The sequence below is a fragment of the Trichoplusia ni genome, chromosome 20, assembly GCF_003590095.1.
Source record: "Trichoplusia ni isolate ovarian cell line Hi5 chromosome 20, tn1, whole genome shotgun sequence".
Lineage (NCBI taxonomy): Eukaryota > Metazoa > Arthropoda > Insecta > Lepidoptera > Noctuidae > Trichoplusia > Trichoplusia ni.
Window position 1 is genome coordinate 873717 of NC_039497.1, and position 25446 is coordinate 899162.

General features: G+C 34.5%; 4 protein-coding genes across 5 annotated transcripts in view; 3 read left to right on the forward strand and 1 right to left on the reverse strand.

Moving 5' to 3' along the window:
• The window catches only part of LOC113503925 (pecanex-like protein 1), a 29532-nt gene extending 24903 nt beyond the window's left edge, over window positions 1-4629 (forward strand). Inside the window, exons 20-25 of the mRNA XM_026886068.1 lie at window positions 681-823; window positions 985-1101; window positions 1959-2024; window positions 2633-2781; window positions 3185-3608; window positions 4078-4629. Of these exons, the coding sequence (XP_026741869.1) occupies window positions 681-823; window positions 985-1101; window positions 1959-2024; window positions 2633-2781; window positions 3185-3608; window positions 4078-4218 (1040 nt within the window). The 3' untranslated portion in view covers window positions 4219-4629. The remainder of the gene's footprint in view (window positions 1-680; window positions 824-984; window positions 1102-1958; window positions 2025-2632; window positions 2782-3184; window positions 3609-4077) is intronic.
• A 2075-nt stretch (window positions 4630-6704) lies between these two features.
• Window positions 6705-14667, forward strand: LOC113503841 (odorant receptor 85c-like). Its single transcript, XM_026885943.1, has 9 exons — window positions 6705-10099; window positions 11856-12011; window positions 12201-12380; window positions 12808-13027; window positions 13378-13474; window positions 13934-14038; window positions 14113-14201; window positions 14282-14348; window positions 14434-14667. The coding sequence occupies exons 1-9, from the start codon at window positions 9847-9849 to the stop codon at window positions 14491-14493; spliced, it is 1227 nt and encodes a 408-aa protein (XP_026741744.1). The 5' UTR covers window positions 6705-9846; the 3' UTR covers window positions 14494-14667.
• A 2400-nt stretch (window positions 14668-17067) lies between these two features.
• On the reverse strand, window positions 17068-24343 carry LOC113503842 (thioredoxin, mitochondrial). Of its 2 annotated transcripts, none has more exons than XM_026885944.1 (4): window positions 24257-24343; window positions 22728-22876; window positions 19642-19806; window positions 17068-18931 (listed from the first exon to the last, which is right to left on the reverse strand). In XM_026885944.1, the coding sequence occupies exons 2-4, from the start codon at window positions 22869-22871 to the stop codon at window positions 18800-18802; spliced, it is 441 nt and encodes a 146-aa protein (XP_026741745.1). In that variant the 5' UTR covers window positions 22872-22876; window positions 24257-24343; the 3' UTR covers window positions 17068-18799. The 2 variants fall into 2 exon arrangements, with proteins under 2 accessions (XP_026741745.1, XP_026741746.1); XM_026885945.1 differs by lacking the exon at window positions 24257-24343 and adding an exon at window positions 23746-24194.
• Window positions 24344-24865: 522 nt separating this feature from the next.
• LOC113503845 (kinesin light chain) overlaps window positions 24866-25446 on the forward strand; it is a 63573-nt gene continuing 62992 nt past the window's right edge. The window contains exon 1 of the mRNA XM_026885952.1: window positions 24866-24961. The gene's annotated coding sequence lies outside the window, so the exon portion shown is untranslated. The remainder of the gene's footprint in view (window positions 24962-25446) is intronic.

The window sequence follows — 25446 nt, forward strand, 5'->3', positions numbered from 1 at the left end:
AGATATATAACTGTAAGTATATACTATTAAGTGTGTTTATTTACTATTTAAGGTTATATTAATTTTAGAATCGCATGGAAATCGCGCGCGTCTTATATGAGTAATTAAGTAACCGCAACCCAACCACCAGAAAATAGAATCGCGCTGCTCCCGCGCGTTGAGATTACTATTGAGTCGACCTCCATTTTCAAACTGACGATATCCTCGCACAAAATCGCATCATAACCTCCGATGTCTGATTAGCATCACAATGTTGCGGTTTCAGACAGCGCGATTCGTGAACTTGCGGTTCCCCCATATCTGTACTAAGGCTAAGGCTGACCCCGCACATTTGGCGTGAGCGAGCACCGGGCGTGCGTCGGTTGTTACCGCCGTGTGACGTGCATATGGCGTACGTGCGGCGCTCGTCTTGGCCTTTAACACTTTCAGATAAGTCAGTCACAATTTGGCCAGAGCTGTGTTAGCACACGTCATTGCTTTTGTGAAAGTTTGTTTGTATGGCTGGATGTTTGTTACTCCTGGCGAAAAAACCACTCGTCAAATTTCGCCGAAATTTGGTACACCAATAGGTTAAAGTCTGAACTAAAACGTAGGGTAGTTTTTATCCCGATTCTCGGTACTTTGTATCATGTATATTACGCCATAAATGTACATATACTGCAATGAGTGTGTGTGTACAGCGGCGGCGGCAGCAGGCGGCGGGGCGCTGATGGAGGGCGGCGCCTCGGTCCGGGCCGCGCGGGAGCGGGCCGCGCCCGCCGCGCCCGCGCGCAGGGAGCGGCACGCCAGGGGCAGGACGCCCGCCAAGGAGCCCGCCAGACAGGTGCGCTACACACTACACTATACAGCGGCGGCGGCAGCAGGCGGCCCGGAATAGTAGTAACGCTCACATTATGTCGAAAAATAATTATCCCACAAACACTATGCTCATAGGTCCACAGAGTTGAGCAATGCATTCGTTTAACCATCTTCCTTGCCCCACAGGGCGGCAGTCGCAGCCGCATGCGTCGCGCGGCCCCCGCGTCGTTCCGTCTGCTGGCGGCCGACAGCGTGCGCCTCGAGCCGCCCTCCTGCTCCTCACACCCTAATGACGACACGCAGGTAACAGAAGGAAATCAACAATAACTAAATAGATAAAATACTAAAAAGCACGCTTTGACTATGCTTTTCGTATTCCTCACAGAGAACCCTTTCATTTGACACCCATATCATGGTGGATTTCAAACAGCCAGTTCGCAATCTTGGGGAGGCTGCCATTTTGGATTGTAATGACGTTTTTTAGCTAGTTATGTATTTTCATCAGAACTCAGAGCATGTGCTTTTCATCCTAATCGAAGACCGGGATGCGGGTCGAATTATGATATCAAGATTTTCTTACATAGTAACAAGTGAAGTTAATAAAAGTGTATGATAAATAAAGATAAAAAGAGTCACAAACACTTAATATATGATTGAGACAAAACAGAAACTAAGAATAGAATCAATTGTTTCATCTCTCAAGGGAACTATGTCTTCTATTTCTCTCTGTTGTTCAAAATCAGCATTATGGAGAAAGAAATGCCGGGAAAAATCGACTTTTGGCTTTTCCCGGATACTGAACGAAACTTACAAAAGCGAGATAAAGACATGTAGTGTATATTTACGTACTGACTGCAAAACTGTTCGGTTTTCAATTGTTATAGAACAACCTGTAAGTGTAACACACAGCACCTGTCTTAAACAGTTATATTATGAACTAGCTGTTGCCCGCGACTTCGTCCCCGTGGGTAGAAGATATAAGTTATGATTTATACCTGCCTGTTTTTTTCACATTTTCCATTGTAAGGCTAAAGCCTTCCTCGATGAATGGTCTATTCAACACAAAAAGAATTTTTCAATTTGGACCAGTAGTTTCCTTCAAACAAACAAACTCTTCAGCTTTATATAGATGTGAACTAATATCGTTTCTCGTTAACCAGAGTGCAGCCGGCAGTGCGTGGGAGTGTGCGTGGCGTGAACAGCCTCGGAGAGCTGTGAGTGCTAAGGTAAGCACAACCATTTAATTTATTTATATTTGATATTCAGATACAGGTGCAGGCACTTCAGTCGTTATTGCAATGTTTTAAAAGTGACTGAAAAATTGCTTCCTTGTTTTTTTGATACCGTGATTGCTGTGACTGTAGATATAGACAAGACCTGTAAATAAGGAACTAAGAAATGTAACTAAATATTGAGAAGTTTTTTTTTGAAGTTTAAATCTTCAGACACTTACCTATTTTATTATTTCATAACTTAAGGTAACGCTAACAATTAACAAAAATAAAATACAAAAAAGAACATTTTAAGAATGAACATTAGATTTTTGTGGCCACCGACCTTAGCATATTTCTGGCTTAAATCTTCTTCTTCTTCTTCTTCTTATATATAAAAATGAATTGCTGTTCGTTAGTCTCGCTGAAACTCGACAACAGCACAACCGATTTGCCTTATTTTAATCTTAAAATATTTGTGGAAGTCCAAGGAAGGTTTAAACGGTAATAAAATATAATAAACGGTACTAAATTTGTCTGCATTGTGATCAGCGACTGTCAGGCGGTAGGTAGTTCGCCGGGAAAGCTAGTAATATATGAAAAAAAAATATGTTCGCCCCCAGGTGTCAAGCAGCCGCTGTGGCGCCAGCGGTGCGTCGGCGGAGTCTTCCCTCGAGGAGTTGTCGCTGGCGCCGAGCGGGCTGGACCTGTCGCTGCCCGACTGCAAGATCATCGCCAACAGGAACGCCAGGCAAGACAGAGACTTCAAAAGGTACCCCGCCCACACCCACCAACATCGCATGGCTTTATTATGTTACTTTAAGTGCCGAGTTGTATGTGCGGTTTGCTGTTTTGGGATAAATTATAAAGTTATGTTAAAACTCTTAAATTTGCAACATTTATTACATAACAACGACATACATTTCTTTTTCTGTAAAAGTATTTTAATTCAGATTAATCCACAATTTTTAAATTCTGATGTTTCTATCCTTCCCCTTATTCCTCTTTTAATTTTTATGGTCATTATGACCTCTTAACAATTGCGTAACTTTCTTGAAATCTGAACTTTTTCTATGTTTTACATCTCATTTCATACATCATTCATCAAAACCCTTTTGCTTACATAAAAAACTTAAAAAAACAACTCAACCACTACTAACAGCCCATCTTTACAGGTACTATGTCAACGAAATAACACCAAAAGACCTGTCGAAACTCAGTAAAGAAATACGACACGAGCGAGAAAGCTATCGCGAACTCACCGGCCGGTACATAGAGAAACCTGAAGCTATACCACTCAAGGAAACACACTACTCCGACCTCTCAAACAAAGAATCAATACTCAAGAAAGAACCGAAAACCGACTCTAAAAACAAAGAAATAAAGACGAAAATCAAACGCTCAGACTCGGGTAGGAGCGAGTTGAAGGTGAACGTCAGTGTTGGGAGTAAAGTTTTGATAATAGAGCCCTTGGGGGTGTATGACTGTATCAACTTGGGGAGGAGGATCGATGTGCAGTGGCCTTCGGAGTTCGAGAGGGAGAGGGGTGGGAGGAACTACTGGGGCAGCTGGGTGCCGCTGGCCGGGATGGATGGACTGGTAAGTTAGAGGGGTTACGTTTTACGAGTTTTCTTGAATTATAGTTTTTCTGTTGGAAGAAGGGTGGAATAAGGGAAGTCCCACGGAAGATAAGGATTAAATTGGTTTTTGTAAAAGTTCATTTTTCTTAGAATTCTGGTCGTCGGAATAAAATCGTGTTTAAATACGATACTTGTGATATGCTAGCCTTTTGGCGACTAATGGCGTCAGAAATATTTGTTTTTCTTTTTTCAATCTGACGAAACGGAACGAATTCGTGCATCAGTTCACAATAAGATGTATTTGAGATAGCTAAGCAGACATCGAATACGTTTGTAAAAATCTTACCCGAATTTAGTCACTAGTTCTGTAATCTAACGTTGCTTTAAAGTCTGTTTCAGGCATAAACCTATTTTGATTTTGAGAGAAAACAGTTTAAACTGCATAAAAAAATGCTTATGAAATTAAAAAACATGTTTTTGTAATCTAGGTGGTGCACAAATGGACCCCCAACCACAGGGACCCGAAGCTCCGCTCTCACGTCGACAAGAGCATCCTCCTCATACAAATCGACGACAAGTTCGTGCCCATCGCTGAAAACTGCGTCCAAGACCTCGGCGACGAAGTATAGACCCTGTGCGTATCGTTATAACGTTCAAAATACAACACACTATATCACCAAACTTAGAATTATATGAGAAAAGACTCTAAAATCAAGTCTGAACCTTACTGCTGTTTAATTAAGTTGATAATCGCGCGCAATCAGTGAAACATGATTATTAGCTACGTAACCGCAGTAAGATACTCAGTATAAAGCAAAGTGAATTTTATGTCTATTAAATAAAGTTGAATTTAATAAAACGCGCGCAAGTCCTTGACGAATAATTTAAGTGTATGCTCGAGAATATCATGCATGATCTCGGTACTTGATAATGAACCTTATTTGCATGGAAATAACGTTGGTTATGTAATACTGCTGTAAGGGTTATTTTAACGCAACTAATACAATTCCTGTGTTCAGTTGTGTAGATAATGGTCTTCTTTTGAACCAAACTATCAATCTATGTTACCATAACTGTCATATGACAATACTTCAATTTTCACATAGGGATGATGATGATGGTTTGAATACTTAAAGTCTTTCTTGTATTACACATAAAATTCAATGAGCGGAAAACCTAACGGACGGAACGTAAGTTCCATTCATGTTTCCTTCATAATGAATTTATGTTATAATTATTATTCAATTAACTACAAGATGTATATAAAAAAGAAAATATAATTACGGTAAAACGGGGTAAATAGAGGCTGTTTTGGGGTGGATAGAACCAGAGTTTTTACTAAAATTTGGACGTTTAACAAGACAAAATATAAAGATTATACGAAAATTCTCAAGTGTTTCATGAAATAATTGTGTTTAAGCATTTTTGTGTAAGAAAATATTCATGAAACCCCCAAAAAAATAATAACTTCTATTTACCCCTTGAAACTCTCACCCCGTTTTACGGTATCCCTTTTGTCTGAAAATTACATCGTAAATTATTTTCGTGGATTTCATCGTACCGTACTGAGTTGCTCTTACATAGTGCCAAGGTTAATTTTATGTATTTACATACCTTTTCAAAGATGTTCATGTTATAACACCGATATCAAATAAAATCAACATTCTGAATAATTATAAAATCGATATCGTTTGAGTCATATTAATTAAAACATAGTTTAAAAACTTATTATTGTTATTTCTAAACCTCGTTTGAACCGTAAAATTTTAACCATTTTTTTTTCGTGTTTCTATTTATTCAATGTGTCGGTGTTATACAATTGAATGTTCGTGTCACAAACAACCAAGCATTGACAAGTACAGTTCTTATGACAATTATGAATAAGCTGAATTATGAAACAATACATTTTCAACCTTACACGTTTGCAACAAAGTTTAATATTACTTAAAATAATTATGAAAATCTAAATCATGTCTAATTCAATCTAAACTTTATACTTAAGTAATAAGGTTGAAAATCCAATATGTCGTGTTGATATAGGATTTACTTAACGCGACTCGAAGTTGCCCTTATCGACTTAAAATTATGGAATACCAACATTTAATGGGTTATTTTTTTTACGCACTTATGCCATTATGTTTTGTAAGATTAAATGTAATATATTCCTAAATGTATTATTATGTATAAGTTGCGTTTGTTTCACATGGTGTATATATGGTGGATGGTTGTGGCGCAAGTTTTGACTTGTTGGACTCGTCAAGTCCGAAGTCCGACTCTCTGAAACTTTGAAAATTTTAGACACTTGGACTTAAGACTTGTATCTTTAAATTTTAGGTTTTATTATATTTTTAGACGCAAACCGGTATCAAATTTACTTTGCACGATTGAGAATCTCGATTTAAAATCGTACAGTTCATTGTTCAAGACAGATTCAATGTAATCGGTGAAAGCTTATGTGACGTAAATCGAATGAAGTTTAGTTTATTCTTAATTATATTTTAAACAATTAAATGCCGCGTGACGTCATCTCTAGCGCCACAACTCAAGCTTTGTTGTGTGTGGGTATCTTTACCATGTAAATACTTGTAAATAATGTAAAAAAATATGAAAAAAATGTATATTCGTCTCTTTAATATATGAAGGAAAACATCTTACTGCAGTACATAAGTAGAAACCCTTTTTTATTTTTGTTATTGTCTTATTATTAAAATGTTTTTTCGTCTAAATTTTGTTTTGTATAAAAATGCCGGTCGCTCCTCCTAACTCGTAGTCTGACACCAAATATGTATCGTATATTTAAATTATTTGTAAATCTATGTATTTATATGGGGTTGTGTCTGCGTTATTGCTTTAAATGTACTATTCGAAATTATCACGAATAAGTACTATTTTGGTGTAACACCAGATTCCGAACGTTATAAAACGTGTATTTATTTATCAACATGACAGATTCTTTTTTTATAATAACTATCGTGAGACTGATTCATTATTAAATGATGTAACGGTTTACTCACGCATATTTGCGTCTGCTCATGATTAAGGACTCCGGTTGGGTCCGAAACTAGTCGGGCTACCCCGATAAATACGCGTGAGTAAACCGTTACATCATTTAATAATGAAGAGATTCACTACACTTTGAGACACAGATCGCGAGTCTGCATCCTAAATTTCTTTGAAAATATCTGATTACTCTGTCATTCCATATAACAGGGAAAGTGTAAAGCTAAAACTGCAAAGAACTGTCAGAAAATATACTCTTCGAACCAAATGATAAGAAAAACTGTTTATGTGTAAATTGTTACGTAAATTATTGCATACCGCACACACGGCCCCTTATTGTTCACTGTTGTTATGTATTAGAATACATTGTATATCACTTTCTATGTATTGTTTCAAACTAAATAATGACAAATTATAATGATGACGTTGTGTTTTGCGAATTTAAGGGGAGTGGATATCAATGTTGTTTATCAAATATTTTCTAAATAATTGTGAATTAACACTAAGGTATGACTAGATAAATATTTAAAACATTTATTGCTATTAAATAAAATATACAAAATAGATTATAATTAAAAATATTATCAAGTTTACAGCAGTAAATACTGCTTACCCCTTCAGAGTTACTCTATTTAGGGGTTAACATAAACCTAGTTCAAGTGAACACTTTTTAACTTAGTGTTATTTCACAAATATTGTAACAACATTGGAACTATCCACACAATCCCCAAAGCGTTGAACTTCTTTACAAATTATAATTGATTAGTTCACTTTATATCCTCGGTCGTTGTTATCATCTGCTAATATATCCAATATATACGTTAAAGTCACTGGTACTAAGTAATTAGAACTAAACTCTTAAAATATGCCTGTAGTGCTGTCTGAAAAACACATTCACTGCGTCTGATCAATTCAGGTTTCTCCCAATAATACTCCCGCATTAAGCAATTTAATCCTTACGTTGCGGGGGTTTCACTTACATTCAAGTCACATGTACAAGACACCCAGACTCAAAACGAGCATTTGTGGATCTCACAAATGCTTGTCCCCTGCGAGGATCGAACCCGCGACACGATCGCAACCACTCGTCTACTACCCGTATATTCAATTCACATTTACACAATTGATCTCAATTGATTGAGGCGTTTCACTGAGTTGCTTAAAGTATAAGATAATTTGATTTAGCAGATGATAACGACATCATGTGTCTATGAACTCAGCACTACGACACGTCTTGTGTCTCTTGTGGCTTTCGTTCGCGTTTTCTATTAGTATAAATATACACAGACTTTACAAGGTCTTTGCATAATTGTGAAGAGAGTTGAAAATTAATTCCGTATTGCTCTTTAATAAAATAAAAATAAAATGTTAACTAGTAATGCTTGTGGCTCAGTGTTTACCATTTAACGGGTTTACAAGCTGTAAGATACACGAAAAAAATGTCTTTACTTTAATAATACCACTTTGGCATTTGAAATTATGTTATCTTAATGCCTACGACGAAGAAAATCGCACTAGAAATTTATTTAATTCCTGGCAAGCCGCGAGCATTACATAATTTTTAGCAATTTAAATTACGAAACCACTAAAACTAGAAGTGAATTGATTAAAAAGTGAAACGCGAACGGACCACAACTAATATATGAGTATATATTATATTCTCAAGTTGCCTTAATATATTTTAGACTGATTTTTTATAATCGTGAAGCGTGTCAAACAGTTTATATAGAATGTTAAGGTATGTAACTGCGCTCGTTTTCAATCATTAAGTATAAGATCGCAGTTTACTTATGACTTGGCGGTTTACTGAATATAAGTTATTTATCGTCACAGGATATTTGTCGACAAAATGCTGATATGGAGAGCCATTCTGAATTCACTGTACTAGAATCTCAATTAATACCACATTTTCAGTTTAAAAAGTCTTTTGACAGAATACAATTTAATGAATCAGGTTTTCCGAATAGCCCTCCCAACTCTTTATGTAAAGAGAAATGTGTCTGTGCGTATCAATGTGTACACTATTTCGTCTTTTGTTGCCACACGTACCCCACGACAAATATCTGACCAAAAATCCGAATTTATATCGATTGCTTTGCAAAAACTGTAACGTTCCGTTGGAGCTTGATGTTTTGTATGTGTTAGTCTGAATTGAACTATTGCAATGTATAATAGTAGATAATATTTGTATAGTAGGAAGGCACAATCCGTCCACAAGTGAAAGTTTCTGCATATGCGACTGTTTTGTTTAAAAAATATATTTGTAAAATTCAAATTTTCATTGATATTGACATGGTCAGAAAAAAGCTTATGAAATTCATATTAGTACCTATATCTTATGTTTGAATTATTAACCAATTTAAATTGATTCTTAATATCGATAGAAATAAGTTTGGCATTTGTAAATTCATTTTGAAACCAACTGGAAAATGTTCAAGAAATAAAATTGTATACGCTGTACTACTTCTTTAAGTATTAATTTACCATACTATTTTGATATATGCTATCTATATGTCTATATCAATGAGTTTGGAGTTTCCTCAGCATATGCAGACGTGACGTGGTGTTTTGTGACGTTCGGGTAAACCGCCGGCGCTCCGTTGATTTGTGTCACATCAATATCAGAATTAATACTGAATTAAAATGGTACATGGATATATTTTGTTGTTTTATTTTTGTATTATTTGTAAAACCATTTGTACATAATTTACGCAAGTGAGGGATTCCTATTGAATACTTAATGCATATTGGAATAAGAACACAGAATTCTGGAAAGATTGGCGTTAACTGCGTAACTCGCACATTAACATTTGATGGAAATCTATATTGAAATCGCTCAATCCGTTCGGGAGCTATGATGCTACGCATAGAAGACAGACACGCGGGCAGAAGGGCGTCAAACTTATAACAAAATAAAGAATCTATTGATCACACACAAGTTTATTGTTCTAAATTGTGTCTTTTAATATTTTAAGGTTCAAAAAATGGTCAAATTATGTGCAGATCGAGAATAACCCACGTATCCAACCACAATTACTCATAAATAAATATTCTATAGAAATTGCACGCAATTTAGCGAATTACATTAGACCTGTATTAAAATGTAATTTTATAATTTTTATAATGCTAGTACGAGAGTTATTAAGCAATAGTGACTTAGATTGCTGCATGAATAAATTATTTAAATATAATTTCCCTTTTCTTACTAGACTAGTGCTTTCTATAAGTTTGGTTGAAGACGTTTCCTATACTAAAAAATGTTGTATTCAAACCTTCCTCAAGATTACAAAAAGACATTCAGTCGATACATATATTTATTCAAATTCATTGGCATACAGTTCTTTGATGAGCCCAATGGCGTATTCACAAAAGCTAACTTAAAATTAACTGTATTCGTTATTACCTTCTTACCTTTCGTCATTGGCCAATTCAGTTTGATCTCAAAAATAAGAATTGAAAACTTTTTGGAGAGTGTGCGAGTTGTTCCCGTTGATATTATGTTTTTTCTGGGTAAGTCAAGACTAGGGTAGACCGAGGCGAATCGGATCAAGGGGTGAATCGGATCAAAATAAGAAATTCGTTAATATTTTGAAAACCGCGTAGCATGGAACACAAACGACTAGCTTCTCGCGAACTCCTCTCGCCCCACGCCCCCCACCATCGCCAGTTTTTTTTGCGAGTAGGCATTTAGCACCAGCTCCTCGGGAGAGCGAGCCGAATGTGTGTGCACCTTACAATTTTAGCGCTGATCTAAGATAAGTACTTACGATTTATTTGATTTATTCTAAGGATTTAAGTTAAAATATTGAATTATATAGCTTATTCTGATTGGTTAGGGGTCTAGTTTACTAAACGTTTTAATTTTTGAAGTAAATATTATTGGTAAGTGACAAAAATGTTTATTTCGTAAGTCTTTAATATGGGGCTATTCGGATCACGCTATCGGGGACCAATCGGATCGTGTTTTTTAATTATTTAATTATTATGGTTGGTGTTAATAAAGCATTTATAGTTCTTTATAGATGGTTCGCACGTATAAAAAAGACACAAGCGGGAGAATGGCCGCAAGAAAAAATCGTAGAAGCCGCTAATAAAGTTCTGTGTCAAGAATTAACTTTACTTCGGGCTGCTGAAATCTACAAATTACCATACACAACTTTAAAAAGAAGAGTCTCTTTTTCCAGAGACGTCATTAAGACACGTGGTGGTCAGCTAGCTTTCGACGAGAATGCTGCAAAAGTTCTAGCAAACAGTTTACTAGACTTAGCGAGTCGTGGCTTCGAATCACGCCTAACTTAAGACTGACAAACAAGCTGTGGAAGATAAGAAAAATACTTCGGCTGACAAAGAAAATATGAAGAAAAAGAAAAATAAAAGAACGCCAAAGACAAAAGTTAAAGGTTCATCTGCAAAACAGAGAAATTGGCATTGCATTTACTGCTCCGAAATATTCATTCATCCACCGTCAGAGGAATGGATTCAGTGCCATGCATCTGAAAAATGGTGCCATGCAAAATGTGCTGATATGGGAGGGAAAAAAGGCCCGTACATAAGTGATTTATGTCTTTAAAAATTAATACTGATCTCATTTTTAATTATTTATTTTTTTTTTGTGTTTTCAATAGTAATAGTCTTAAGAATGTTTTATTTTGTTAAATTTTATTCATGATCCCATTCGCCCCGAGAATTGGGGCGATTCGGATATTTCTCACTTTGAAGTTTTTAATAAATATTTAAAAGAATTTATCGTAAATTTAATTATTGAAATGTTTATTTAGTAGCTGGATAGTTACTAATGACTATTTTCTCAATAAAAGTTACATATATTTAATTTTAGTATGATTTTCATATTCCCATATATTAATTGATCCGATTCGCCTCGGTCTACCCTACGTTTCCTTGTATTAAAATCTTCTATTGATATTCTTAACTTCTGGCTCATTTTCTGCCGCATCCGCTAGTGTCGTAAAACAACAGCCAGCGGCGCGGGACATATTATAGTGCACAAGCGTTTGTCTTTGTTCCCTTACTCTCAAGGCCTGGTGAGGCGACAAACCGGACACGACCGGAGAGTGTTCAAGGTCAGAACCCACATTCCTTCCGAAACTCGGAAGCTGTGATATTATTTTTTTGAATGAGCACTACATTAGAAATTCGCTGCGTGCCTTGGAATTGAACTCGAGACAATTGCCTTGGACCTTTTAGGCTATAAGAGGTTTATAGGTACTTCAGTACATAAGTAATAAAGCTCTTATTTTCCTTTCAGATTTAGTGAAGCTGTCGATTCTTATTATCAGAAGATCCGATATCAGGGATATGTTCTTGGAGATCGGTGAATTGTGGCCGAAAGGACTCAAGTCTGATGAAGAAAAGTCCGTGATTTTGAAGGCTTGGCTGAAAAGAATTAGGATCCCACTTGATTGTAGGGACATTTGCGTTTATAAAATTGCATCTAAATGAAAATATTCTGGACGTCTCGTCCAGAATATTATAATTAAGAGTTCTTGGAGACTTTACTATTTTTGCACACAGAATCGACTGCCTGAATAGATGTAAATGGTCCTTTTCCTACCATTATCAAAATAACCTTATTAGTACAATATTTTTGCAGTTTTCTTCTTCTTCGCGATAGCAAACCTGTGCCTGTTCGAGGTGATCCCCTTCATCATGTCTTGCTTCAACATCAGCCACGGAATGGACGTCTATGTGTTTCCTTTTAAACCTCCAAACGTGTGGAATATTAACTCAACTTTTGTTTTTCTGATTACTTACCTATGGGAGATATCGTGCAGTAAGTTATAGTACCCAGTACCCACACAAAAAAAAAATATTTCATTTATGTTTAATAAAAATCACTCCCGCATTAAGGAATTTAATCCTTTAATCTTCCCAATCATTCGAGTCTCATGCACCAAGTCACCCAGACTCGTGACATGCATTCGCAATGCTTGCCCTACGCGGTTTTTCGTGGTGACTTCAACCACTTAGCTACCCGTGGAGCCCTCATTGTCCGGCAATAATAAATAGGTAAATGGTGGGGATTGTTGTGTCTTAATGTTTGTTACTCTAACATTTTTCTATAGGGAAACTAAGACCCTAATATTATCATAATAATTTTGTGATCGAAACTGAAACAGTTCCGTTTTGGGAAACTTTATATTAGCACGTGCAGTAACTTAGAAATCCCTTCAATTACAAATAGCCCGTCTGTTCTGCAGCTGTACCATGTCAAATGTGTGTCTACCTGCCCTTCGATCTGCTAATCGTGACTATGACGTCAAACGTTAGTGCTCTGTTGAGACTGCTACAGATCGATCTCAAAAACGCCATTAAATTGCGTGATAGCAACATGCTGCTGAAGAATAATATTCACAAATCTGACTCCGATGGGTATCAGGAAGTCAAAACTATTATTGAAACACATCAGAAACTTTTAAGGTAAGCGTTATGGAGTCCTAAGATATTTCGTTCACAAGACTCCGCAAGTGTTCGATACTTTACGATTTTAGTTCCTTTTGTTTATTTTTACTTGTATTTTGTGTATTCTAGACAACTGATAAACGTACTTCCGTATTTCTAAATACATAGATAGGTACCTACATACGTACTGTAGATAAATTAGACACAGACACAAAGGTTGCTCCTCACATAATCATCTGTCCTGGTCATCATCAAGATGACGCATAGTAGCTCCTTAGGGTATTTGCAGTTGCAAGTATGAAGTAAGAATTTATTTATTGTGCAATTTTTAAAGCATTTGTCAGCTCATCTGAAATTTTTCCTTACAGAATAGCAGACCAGCTCAGCAATATATTCGGTATAGTGATATTCATTCACGCCATGTTTGCCGCTCTCGAAATTTGCTTTTTTGGATTTTTGACTGTGGTTAGTAAATATAAACCTTTTTTATGGTAGCTATTTTTTTCATTGAGGATAAACGTTAAACATTTTTGAGAAATTCTTAAACTTTTTATTTATTATTTTGCCGTCCCGACTCCCGTTACCTAGACCACCCACGGCGTTGCCCGGCCATCCGCTGACGCCTCTATTGAACTGTTTTGCGGCTGAAGTGTCCCATATTAGCCAATTAGCCTTTTTGCTGACGTCTGAAATCCTTACAATGTTAAACGCTTAACTCGTGGGCTGGTTCCGTGTAGCCCAGGAAAAGGAACTGTGAAATATTTGGAGGAGGCCTTTATCCAGATGTGGGACACAGGGAGTAGGATTAAAAAAATGCTATAAAAATATTTTAGTAAGTTGATATGTCGACCAGTGATGGGTCACTTAGACTGGAATCTGTATGTTTTATTATAATAATGTAATTACCTTTACCTTTTTTACCAGATCTGTGTCGGACCCGCAGAGACCATCGCTAACTTCCTCACCGTGTTGAGCGCAGTTTTCACTATCTTTCTTCTATCGCTTTCTGGACAATTATTGTGTGACACGGTATGAGTTCGTGTTTTTTAAGAATTGACTTTATAACGTACACATAAAATTACAATTTAAATTTACGATTGCAGAGTTCGGAAGTAGCTGACGCCGCGTATCAGAGTTACTGGTATGAGAGCGATGTGAAGGTGAAAAAGCTAATTCTGTTCATAATAATCAGGTAAGCACGGTCGTTATGTCCTGTCTTATTTATTCTACATGGTAATGTGTGATTAAAATAATCCTATGTTCTGGTTTAAGAGCGCAGCGCCCTAGTTATTTGTCTGCACTTGGATTTTCTGAATTAACTCTCAGATCATTTTCTAAGGTAAGATTTTTTAATACTGTACCTAATATTTATATGGCATGTTGTCATTTTCTTTTTGATTTATTAAATTATATTTTTGTTTCAGATCATGAGTTCCTCGTGGACATATTTGTCATTGCTGTTACAAGTCTACGAAGAGACATAAATTAAAGTTTCGAATTGATGTCTTGGTATAAAATGGACACCTGCACTTTGCACAATACCTTACTAATGTCTAGTATCCAGTAGTCCATCCTATTTTCCACGTTACGAACGTAGTTTTTTTGTCACTTACACAAATATTTTAAAACAAAAACTTACATTTTTAGAAGGTCTTAAATAAAACCACAAATTAAACATTCGAGAAAATATATTTTATTCTATAAACACAACTCTGAATTCATTTAGCGGTGTATATTGTAAAATTAAAATCAATTCCGTATCGCTATGACAATTTATAATGTTTTATTTAATAAACCGTAGGTACATTTAATACAATTTGGACGACTTTTGGGGTTTACAAGTTACACAATAATTTTATTAATCTATAATACTAAAATAATACTCATGGTACTGTACTTCTAATGAGTTATAATATTCTAAAGATCATATCATAAAAAACTTTTCCTAAAATGCGGTTTTCACATCACTATTTTCGAAAGACGTTTACTTTAACAACCATTTTCTCACTTCTGATTGGTCAATTCGCAAATATACCAAAATGGCTGCCGTTTCGATATCTTTACCGCCAAAAATGGTTCTAACCATTCTCTACTTAGGTACAAATATTTTTGAACGACATTGAATCAGGATTTACTATTCACTATCCACGAAAATTTATTACGATTTCAAAAATCTTGGCCCAATTCAAAATTTAAAACTTTTCTAATTCCCTATGCTTGGCTTGTAAAGGTTTATTTACTATTATTATTTTCTGGACCTTGTTCTTGAATGATTTGAGAAATATATTAAATTTTATATTTTTAAATACACAAACACTTTCTTTATGTTTCGTTATGGTAGCTATATTTTTTTCCATGGACATGTCGCAGATACAATAGGTCGGTTTCGATGTATGGAGAACATGTTTCACTTAGTGACGACAAGTTTAAAGGTCCTATTACCATTACAAGCCCTCCTATTATCTAAGCAAAGAGGTCGCCTAATCTAAGGAGTGGACCCAATGGTCTGTAGACAATGTATTCTAAGCTCGACGTTCATAAGCTCTCTTAATCGCGTATACATACAAGCCTTTTGAGCAGTCGGCAATAATGCATTATCTAAGCTCCATTTTCTGAAAGACTCACTAAGAAAGTGAAGGCAAGTTCCATTTTCTATTAAGCAAAATTCCCTCAAAGGTATTGCTCGATCAGGTTTTATTTATTAGTGTACCTGAGAGAGACAGCTAGGTGCAGTGTTTAGCGTTGTCTCACTTCAACACTTTTTTTTAATACAGTTCCTTGCTGTAATCTCAGACATTTAGAAACTACAACTTGACACCTTGTCTTTAACCTCGACAGACATTATTGACTCGACTGCTCAACTAAATAATCTAAGCAATGGCGCGGGTAAAGGGGATGGAATTCACAAAGCACCTAGAAAATGGTCTAGATATTAAATACTACGACGACTTACAAAAACGTTTTCACACACATTTATTACAAACTAGAATATCATTTAAAACTTCTTAGATATATATTTTTCCGATTTAAGATTTCTAAAATTTTAGGATAGCTTTATGCTATAGCCTAATTTTCGAGACAGTCCTTAAAATAAATCTAGATAGTTAGGTACTTATAAATAGCCGATGTAAGATCATTTGTATCTTAAAGTAGGAACCTACATTGAAATATTTAGGTAGTCAAGTGTGCTTAGTGAAAAAAGTCGTGTAAAAATAGAGAGCTCATTTTAAATTCTACAGATTTTATCAATAATACTCCAAAAATAAAGAATAGGTTAATTTGCCATAAAAAATAGTTAACTTTCCATACATGACGGATTTAACTCTTATTGATATAATGTAAATGTTAGGTATATATCAATACTGCTCTAAGTGAATAACTAAAATTTAGATGTTTCAGAACATTTTCACGTAATAAAATAATATCTCCATTCCAATGCGTCAAATTTCTCACTAACTTAATCTGTGCGACGTAAAACTTTAAGTGAGATGTTAAATTAAAAAAAAAACAACTGTTTTAAAATAAAATAAAAAAAAATAGATGTGTCAAAAACTGTAAGAATTCCTAAGATAAGATTTACTTCTTTGAAGCAATTATGCATATTGTGTAAGTATATAAATTGGTCATAAGTGCATATAGATAGTATAGGATTTAATATATATAAGAATATAAGGCGGGCTTAGATTGAAAAGCCAAGATATGTTTTGCTGTGGTACACACATAGTCCATCTAGCGAATTGCTAAAGCTTGTTTCTCCTTCTGCTTTTATTGATATAAAAAGAGTATTTTTCATTGCAAGTTGTTATTTTGGGGCAAGGGAAAATGGGCCTTATTACGTACAAGCTAAAAACTTGATGCGATGGTAAATAGTTCTTCACCATGAATATTTTTCTGTATCCTCTGGAGAAAAAATCAGTATGAATCCGCTATTTGGTAAAATCGTGCATCAGTGCGTGTGTCAAAGCGAAATTTGGAAAAACACTAACTACAAAAAGGTAGAAAGAAATACGAAGATAGTGCTAAATAGAATACGTGCAGAGAAGAAAAAACGAAACCAATTTCATAGAAAAAATATATTTTTATACTTACAACAAAATCAGACAGAAAAGACTAGGCCTATTATAAACAATTAAATAAGCAAATCAATGTTAAAAGTAGTTAAAACTTAAAACAATACAATCATAGTTTATGCATTGAACTATTTTATTTATAAGGTTGATACACATTATTGTATATGATGGCAAGATAAACCGTATCTCCAAAAAAAATATGTTTTTAAGTACAATATTGTGGACCAACCTCAAATACAGATAATAAATATAACTAACATAGGAACAACAACATGTAACCTTAAGATAGTTCATAAGTTAAAAATATATCAATATATTCTCTATCACCTAGAAAAAGGGTGAAAATTGCACCTTAATATATTTTTAATATTTTCTTGATGTTTTATCAATTCATAAAGGGTCCAAAGGTGTATAGGTGGACTTAATCTTAAGGGCCTTGTATAATATCATAAGCAGGTCACGTCTGGACTATACAATAAGAAAAAAACATGTACATTACAATCTACAGTTTGATTATGAAGACAGTGCTGCCAATTTTAAAATAAGCCCTTGGGGCCTACCACGACATGTCGAACTTGAAAGCGAAAAGCCGTTTCACTTCACATAGTGCCCCGTCTCACTTCAACAAATACATCAAGGAAAGCTCTTCGTTTTTCTATATATTCGTGAACTCCTAAATATTATCAAACAAAATCAATTCATGACGTTCTCTTAGCACACATTCTACTGCACGCGGTCTAGTGTACAGTAATAGCTAGCATAAGACTTTTGCACAACACTTTATTAAATAAATAAACTCTTAAAAGAAATTAACATTTTAAAATTATTACTTTTTTTATAAAATCCTGCCATTTCACCAACATTTAAAATTTTCCCAAAAAGATTTATCTACATTTTTTGAGAATTGCATTTTTTTTTAATTTAACTCTTTTCTTTGTGCCTTTTAAGAGTAGGACAGAAGGTTCCAAAAAACACGCAGTCGCATGAAAACACCTTCTTCCTTAAGGTGGTTTTAAATATAGTTCAGCTCACGAATACAAACATTATAATAACTAAAGAACACCAAACAAAATATATATTTTATTGCTTCTAAAAACAACATATAGTATGCAAAATTACGTATAAATTGTTTTAACTAAGAATTTATTAGATTATATACAGTTGAGATGTCAGCTCGTGATTATCTGAATAAATCAATACTTAAATAAAATATAAATTAGTTGTCCCTAAATGATAATACTATTGATAAAAGTACTTACAAATTATTAAACCATGTGATGTAAATTTTTTCTTGTAAATGAAAAACATTATTTTCTGGTTGTGATTTGATATTTTTGACAACCTTTTTCACCTCCGAGGCAAGAGAAATCATTACACAAACATTTTCATATGTTATACATTAGCTTTTCGCTCTTAAAATCCTTTTCATCAATAAAATTGAGCAAAAATATTCAATAAAAGAAAACTGAATTTTGCCATTCCTTTGTTAGAATATTTCACTTTTCAATATATTTTCCTTACATTAGCTGCAGATAGCTTATAGTTAAAACATTTCCTTAGCCTCTCACTTTTATAGCTACCCAACATAAAACCTCAAACACGGCAAGAGCTGCCAACCGAACCCAAAAAAAAACTTACGAATACGCATTGCGCCTCCTTTTAACTATTCCAAGATCTATCACACACTGACATCTCTAAATAACTCTATTATCTACGGTATTTACGTGCTCTCCTTCTTTTTGCCCGCCATTCTGTCTATGAGTCCTGTGATCATGTCTGCGTCGACTAGTCCGATAAATTTGTCTATTATTATACCATTTTTTATTGCTATCACTGCCGGGACTGCTTTGACCTGTAATTTTATAAACGGTATCGTTATTTATTGTTGATTGTTTTACTACAGTTATTCATTAAAGTCCATACATAAATGACATAACTCGAAGCGTGTCAATTTTCGGAAATATATCTATGACAAAGAGAGAATGAAAATTTAAAGAACAAATAACAAAAAAAAAGATCCATGCAAATCTAGGCCTCAAAAATATGGAACCTGAATACAACGTTGGGTATAGATCATTCATTGAAATAGAATACCATAATTCCTCTGTCACATCTGTATGTTAGACGGACTAAACTACTCTGTTCCCTACATTAATTGCCGGCTTCGTTTTTACGTTCCCTTCAGTTTGATATAAAAAAAACGCAATTTCATACAGTTTAACAAAACATATTTACTACGGCAACAAAATATTATGAAAAAAAAAAAAGAAAAAGTTTTAGGTCTTGGTGTGCAAACAAAAACTTCCCTTCACATGTTATTAGCCCCCCCCCCCCCAAATACAGGATTGTTCGAAAGGCAATGCCAATTTGAGCTGGCCTTTAGAAATTTTTCTTCTTTTACAAATTCTCTCGTCCAAAGGTAACCAACAGTATATTGCTATGTTAACTGTGGTATAAACGTCATCATCCAACCGATTACGGCCATGACGACAGCTACAGTTCCTATTTGGTGTTTTGGCGTTCATGCGCCCGTAGATGGCTAATGTATAAACGTAGTTATACCTCAAACGTATGCACGAGATCAGCATTATCCTCCACATCCACCACAGCCAGGTCGAGGTTCTCGTGCGGCTCGATCAGCTCCTTCAGCTTCGGCGTCAGGATCTTGCAGGGCTCGCACCAGTCCGCGTGGAAGTTCACTATCACCGGCTTGTCGTTGTTCATCACCTGGTAAATTGATGGTATTGTTACGTATAATAAAAGTAGCCAACGTCCGTGGAACTCGAAATAACAGCTCGCTTGGATCGTGTTTTCGATGGAGGATTGGATTAACATGAGGCCATATTGAGGGCGACTCAAAAACGGAATGTTTGGCCCAACTCTAAGACCGTCATTCACGGGATAGACTATACGTCTTCATAAAGGTATTTCATTCGAAATGAAAATTGCTCTCTCTGTAATAATGTCTGTGTAATCACGAGTTATCGAGCCGTCTGCAATCACCCATGTTTATCTTAAAGTGAGCACGCTTTACAATAAAGTATCCGTAAACGTTATTCTGCAGGTTTGCACACAACCGTACGAATTCCGGCTTTTTGGTCGTAAACTGCTGCTGCATTAACGATCAGATGCCAATAAACGAAATTCCAGACATCTTACGGAATGGCTTACACCGCTGCGCCATTCTCATTATCAGGTAAATATAATATACATTCATACGTGATGAGATAGCTCAGATAGTCCAGTCTATAAGACTGCAGAACCGATGACGTCACTCGATAACACTATGAGTAATGTGACGTGACGTTATTTAATTATAGTCTGAAGATAACGAGAATTTTGCTACTACATGCACATACGAACAACTACTGTTTGATGAATTTCATATAACCTTCATCGTAAGAACCAGAAATTAGGTAATAAGGAAAAATAACCGCTCCAATAAATTATTTTTGCAACAAATATATTATACTGATCGATTCGAAAAAATCAGCTCTAAAAAGATAAAAAATAATTAATACATTTAAAAAATCTAAACCCCACGTCTATGTCCAAATTTCAACGAAATCGGTCCTGCCGTTTTTATAGTTGTAAATGACATTGTCATCGAGTTTGAAGATACCCTGAAAATTTCAGCCTGCTAGCTTATCGGGAAGTGCCTCAATATTGAGTTGCAAGAATCCAACCGGAACGACAAACAAACAAGAAAAATGATTGTCGTTGGAGCCAAGCCTAATTAATATAGCTAGTATTTTATTTAGGAGCTTGACAGATCAATTCTGATCATACACCTTTTTGTAGTTAGTTAATAAAAGGATTCTACTGCTATACAGACATATATTATGTATATCATTAATTATATATGTATATGTATATATTTTAGTAACATAATCCTAGTTAAATATCACGTATCGTGCTTTAACGTAATCATGAATAATTCAGTGTTATCTAACGTTATACTACTCACGCAAGCGATTCCGAAGGCAACCAAGATACCGTAGGGTGTAGATATAGTAATGCTCATTAAATTATCATATTCTTCTCTAGTTCAAATTGATAGCGTGCTTACGACCTCATAAACGCAGAACTGCGTTTTTAGAAGCGAGACGAAGAGCTCTAATGTATGTTGATAATGTTGCCGTCTCACTTGCACATTACCATTAGTCTTACTTGGAGAGTTGTCGATAGAGCTTCTGATACCTTATTCAAAGTTCTACTATATATTCATTCGTATGTCAAATCGTAACATTGCTAATATTAATAGTATCTTGTATTAGTATCAGGAAGCGAGATGAAGTTACGCTAATGTATGGTGCCGTCTCGCTTGCACATTACCAGCAGTCTTAATTCGAGAGGTGTTGGTAGGGCCCCTGATAACTTATTCATAGTCCCGTTATGAATATTCGCATGTCAATTATGAAATTGCTAATAATAATGGAATATGAATATAAACTCTATACATACGTACAATAAGGACACGAAACAAGTAATTTGCATTTTTATTGGATACCAAAGAGTTCTTATGAGTCATGTAGAGCTTAGCTTAGCTAGCATTAGATATAAGGCGAATGAGATTTTATTACTGTTTTATTTTCGTGGTTCACGTGGTTCACATTCTGATTGGAATTGTGATCCAGTTGCGTCGGCTTTCCATAAAATATTAATATTCGCTCTTAGAAAATTGCGTGTTGAATAATCTCTTGAAATTTACGCAAGCCGATCTACTAAAATATTAAAATTCGTATTTAAAATAAGGTACTATATTAAGGACGCAGGCACATGGCATTGTTTATAGTCGTATTAAAAGATATTTAACAAATACTTAAGAGAGTTTATTGTGTTTAGATGCCAGCTTTTTCTTTAAAATTTAATTAAAGATAAATAGGCGACATTTGCTTTGTTTTATATTCGATAGATGTAAAATATTTAAATGCTTTTCAAAGCGGGGCCTCGTAATGTATGCGTTTAAAATTGAGAAATATCACGCTTGCATGATTTTTTAGCGGAAGTCTAAATAAATCTTAAGCCAAGAATTAAAAAAAGCAATCACTTATAACCAACTTAAGTGACTCACATAAAATAGTTCTGTTTGTGACAGCATTAAGTGAACACGTCAGATTGGTATGACGTCATCAACTAACAATGATCTCATAGTATTGAATCGTATAGGAGAATAAGATTTAAATATAGACGTTACTTCAAATTGCAAAGCCATACGGTTTATTTTTAAATGTATATCCTTATAATGGACTTTTGGACGTATGCAATTTTACGCGCGTGAATTCCGTTTATCTCAAGAAAAAGAAGGTATTTTTTTCACAATTATTTCATTTACCAATAAAAGTCTAGTTTTAGGTAAGGTATCAAAATATTATTAGGTTTATTCTTAGGTTCCAAAATATTATGTTATTGGGGTAGGGTAAATAAATTTCCTCAAAAAGGGTGTGTTTTCATCAGAGCACCTCCTTGTGTGCTGCACAGGTAAAAGGACTGAATTCATTAACCTTTGCATGTTTAGACTACATTTTAAACATAGACTGGTTAAAACTTATAATATGATAATTAACTTTGATAAATACAAATGCAAAAACAACTTAAAACAACATTCACACCAGGGCTAGTTAGTATTAAAGAAGTATAATACATACCTTATGTACAAATTCATCGTTATTTTTAACTAATATAGTCTCATTGTGCACAACTGACGTTGTTATTGGTCTCGCCCGCTTCAGGTTAGCCAACCTTCTGATCGGTGATCGTAAACTCTGGCAGAGTATTATTGCATTCGACATTTTGACTGAAACAAATTTAACATAATAAAAAATTAACATTAAGTTCATGATATTTTTAGACAGGCATGCTTCTTTAACATATTATCAGAATTATTTTAATTATTTTTTATTTTCTATTCTTTATTCTCAACTTCATGGAATAAAATTGGTCATAATTTTATTCTATAGCCAATTTTTATCACTCAATTTTTTTTTAATGTTAGGTAGTTTTTATACGGTATCAAATTACCATTAAAGAAGCTACTTTCTTCTCTAATTGAATGAGACTACAGTGGAATGAGGTCAAAACAAGTCTTATCAGTAGCATGTTGTGCATTGAACTCAAATCATTAGTGATTAATCTTAATTTCTTTCAATGTAAATAAAAAATTGTTCCTGTGACTTATAAATAGGGGCACCAAAAAGTTTTTAGTAAAATTGTTTTATATTTCATATGATTAAAAAAAATAGTATTCTTTTTTCAAAAAAGATTTTTTTACAATTAGGCATTCTAAAAAATTTGAACTGAAGAAGAGTTTATTTAAATATAGAGTGAGTATTGTTTATGCTTAGATGTAAGAATAAATACTCCATGCAGACAAATAACATTAAGCATTGTGTTCCCAAGATGATAATGACACTATAAAGATAAGCCATTATGTGATGTAATGTTAACATTCAATATGGACTTGTTAGGAAAATGAATTAGATATTAATGTGAATGGGTAAGATAAGGTATGATAAGCATAAATAATGAACTGATTAATATGTGCTATGCCTTAAATGTTCTGTAATTTTGTTATCATTTATCTGATAACAACTAAAAAAATATTAAAAGTCTAATTTTAAAATAAAATAATAATAGACAGAAGATGCAACGAAAAAGAAGACTTACCAAAGCAAACTAATTTACAGAACCGAAACTCCTAAGTTTGTGTGTCTCGACAGGCGCGAGACAAACGTGAACAAAACAAAACCCGGCCCCAACCGCCCAACTGACTGACAAGACTCCAAGGATAACGTACCGAGGAATGTACAACTTGTCGTAAAAATTGGCACTGTCCAAATTATACGACTCGCCTTTTGGCAAACATACCAAAACCACTGTCAGAACGAAAGTTACAATCAAAGATATTTTCCCAATACTATGTCCTGTACGCACTGATACCCAGCACAGCATCAACGTCACGAACCATAACACCGTCAAAAAATACACCCCCACACCGAAACTACTCATTTCTCTTCGAATAAACAAAGCGGACAGTTGATAGGCAATAAATTATTGTTTAGTGATCATGCAGTATTAAAATGAAATAACATATGCCAGAGACGCCACATATGTATTAATATGAGAGTTCCCAAATAAGCAGTTATAATTTGCTCTTTTTTAAAATAGTGATAAAAACCTTGATGGTAATTTTAATATTCACAGGCTCACAACCACTCGCTACAACTGTTTGTCATGACAAATTGACAAGAGTAAAAAAACGTCGTGAAAATGACATTGACAATTAATCGTTCCAATACACGTAGCTAGTAAAAACTCGATTATGAATTCTTGAGTTTTTTTTATGATCATTAAATTTCTTGCAAAAGGGGCTGAAAAAAGAAACTTTAAATAGTCGTTTTTGTTGCCTATAATAATATCTATTGAAACTATCATGGAAGAAATGTCTTAAAAGTGTAACCAAAACGGATTTAAAAATAAAGCAAGAAAGATTATTTTAGTGCATGAATTTTGCTTGTGTTGTGTTTGCACTGATACACAAATACCTTTTTATTATAGAATTGATTTGATATTATTTAAGGAAAAAACAAACTATTACGTTTAGTTGTCCACTTGATATTGAAATCTTTTTATACGTTATTAGGTTACAAAAAACATTATATGCAAACCGTGTAAATGAATAATATGTAGTGTCATTAATTTTAAGATAACTTTTAAGATCGATATTCACTTGATATAATTACCAAGTACAAGCAATTAAACGTCCAGCAAGAATCCAAGACAGCATTTGAGCATGAGCTTCAAATCGTTTTGACATTTATGTTGGTAGCATTGGTAACAGTGAATTTTCTAGTGCTGTGTATTGCTGTCAATAATTAGAAAGGTGAGTGATTTTTATGGATTTTATATAATTTAATCATTTGCTAGGCATTGTATCTGTTAAATATTTACTTGCTACACATGTACTTACTAAGTTTATGCGGCTAAGTATGACCAAAACATCGAAATAACCGTAAATTTTTAACGCCATTTTCCGCTTCGGAGATCTATTCTAATGTATTTTTTTTATCTAATGAGTTGCTGTGACTGAGCTATTGAATTTTATTAGTTCTATCAATCATACGAAAAGTTACGTGTTTGTTGCATTGAAACTTGGGAATGACTCCTGGTTCGCAATATTATGATAACTTATTCATTTCTGATGACTAATCTTTGTTAACAAGGTCCAATTTTGCGAAGGCATCTAAATGCCAAACTGCGTTTACTTTATGAAGTTACTGACCTACTATTGATTAGAGTTAATTTTCCAGCCCTTTTGCGAAGGGCAATTACTTTGACGCCCCTTTATAAAATCACATAGATGTTTCT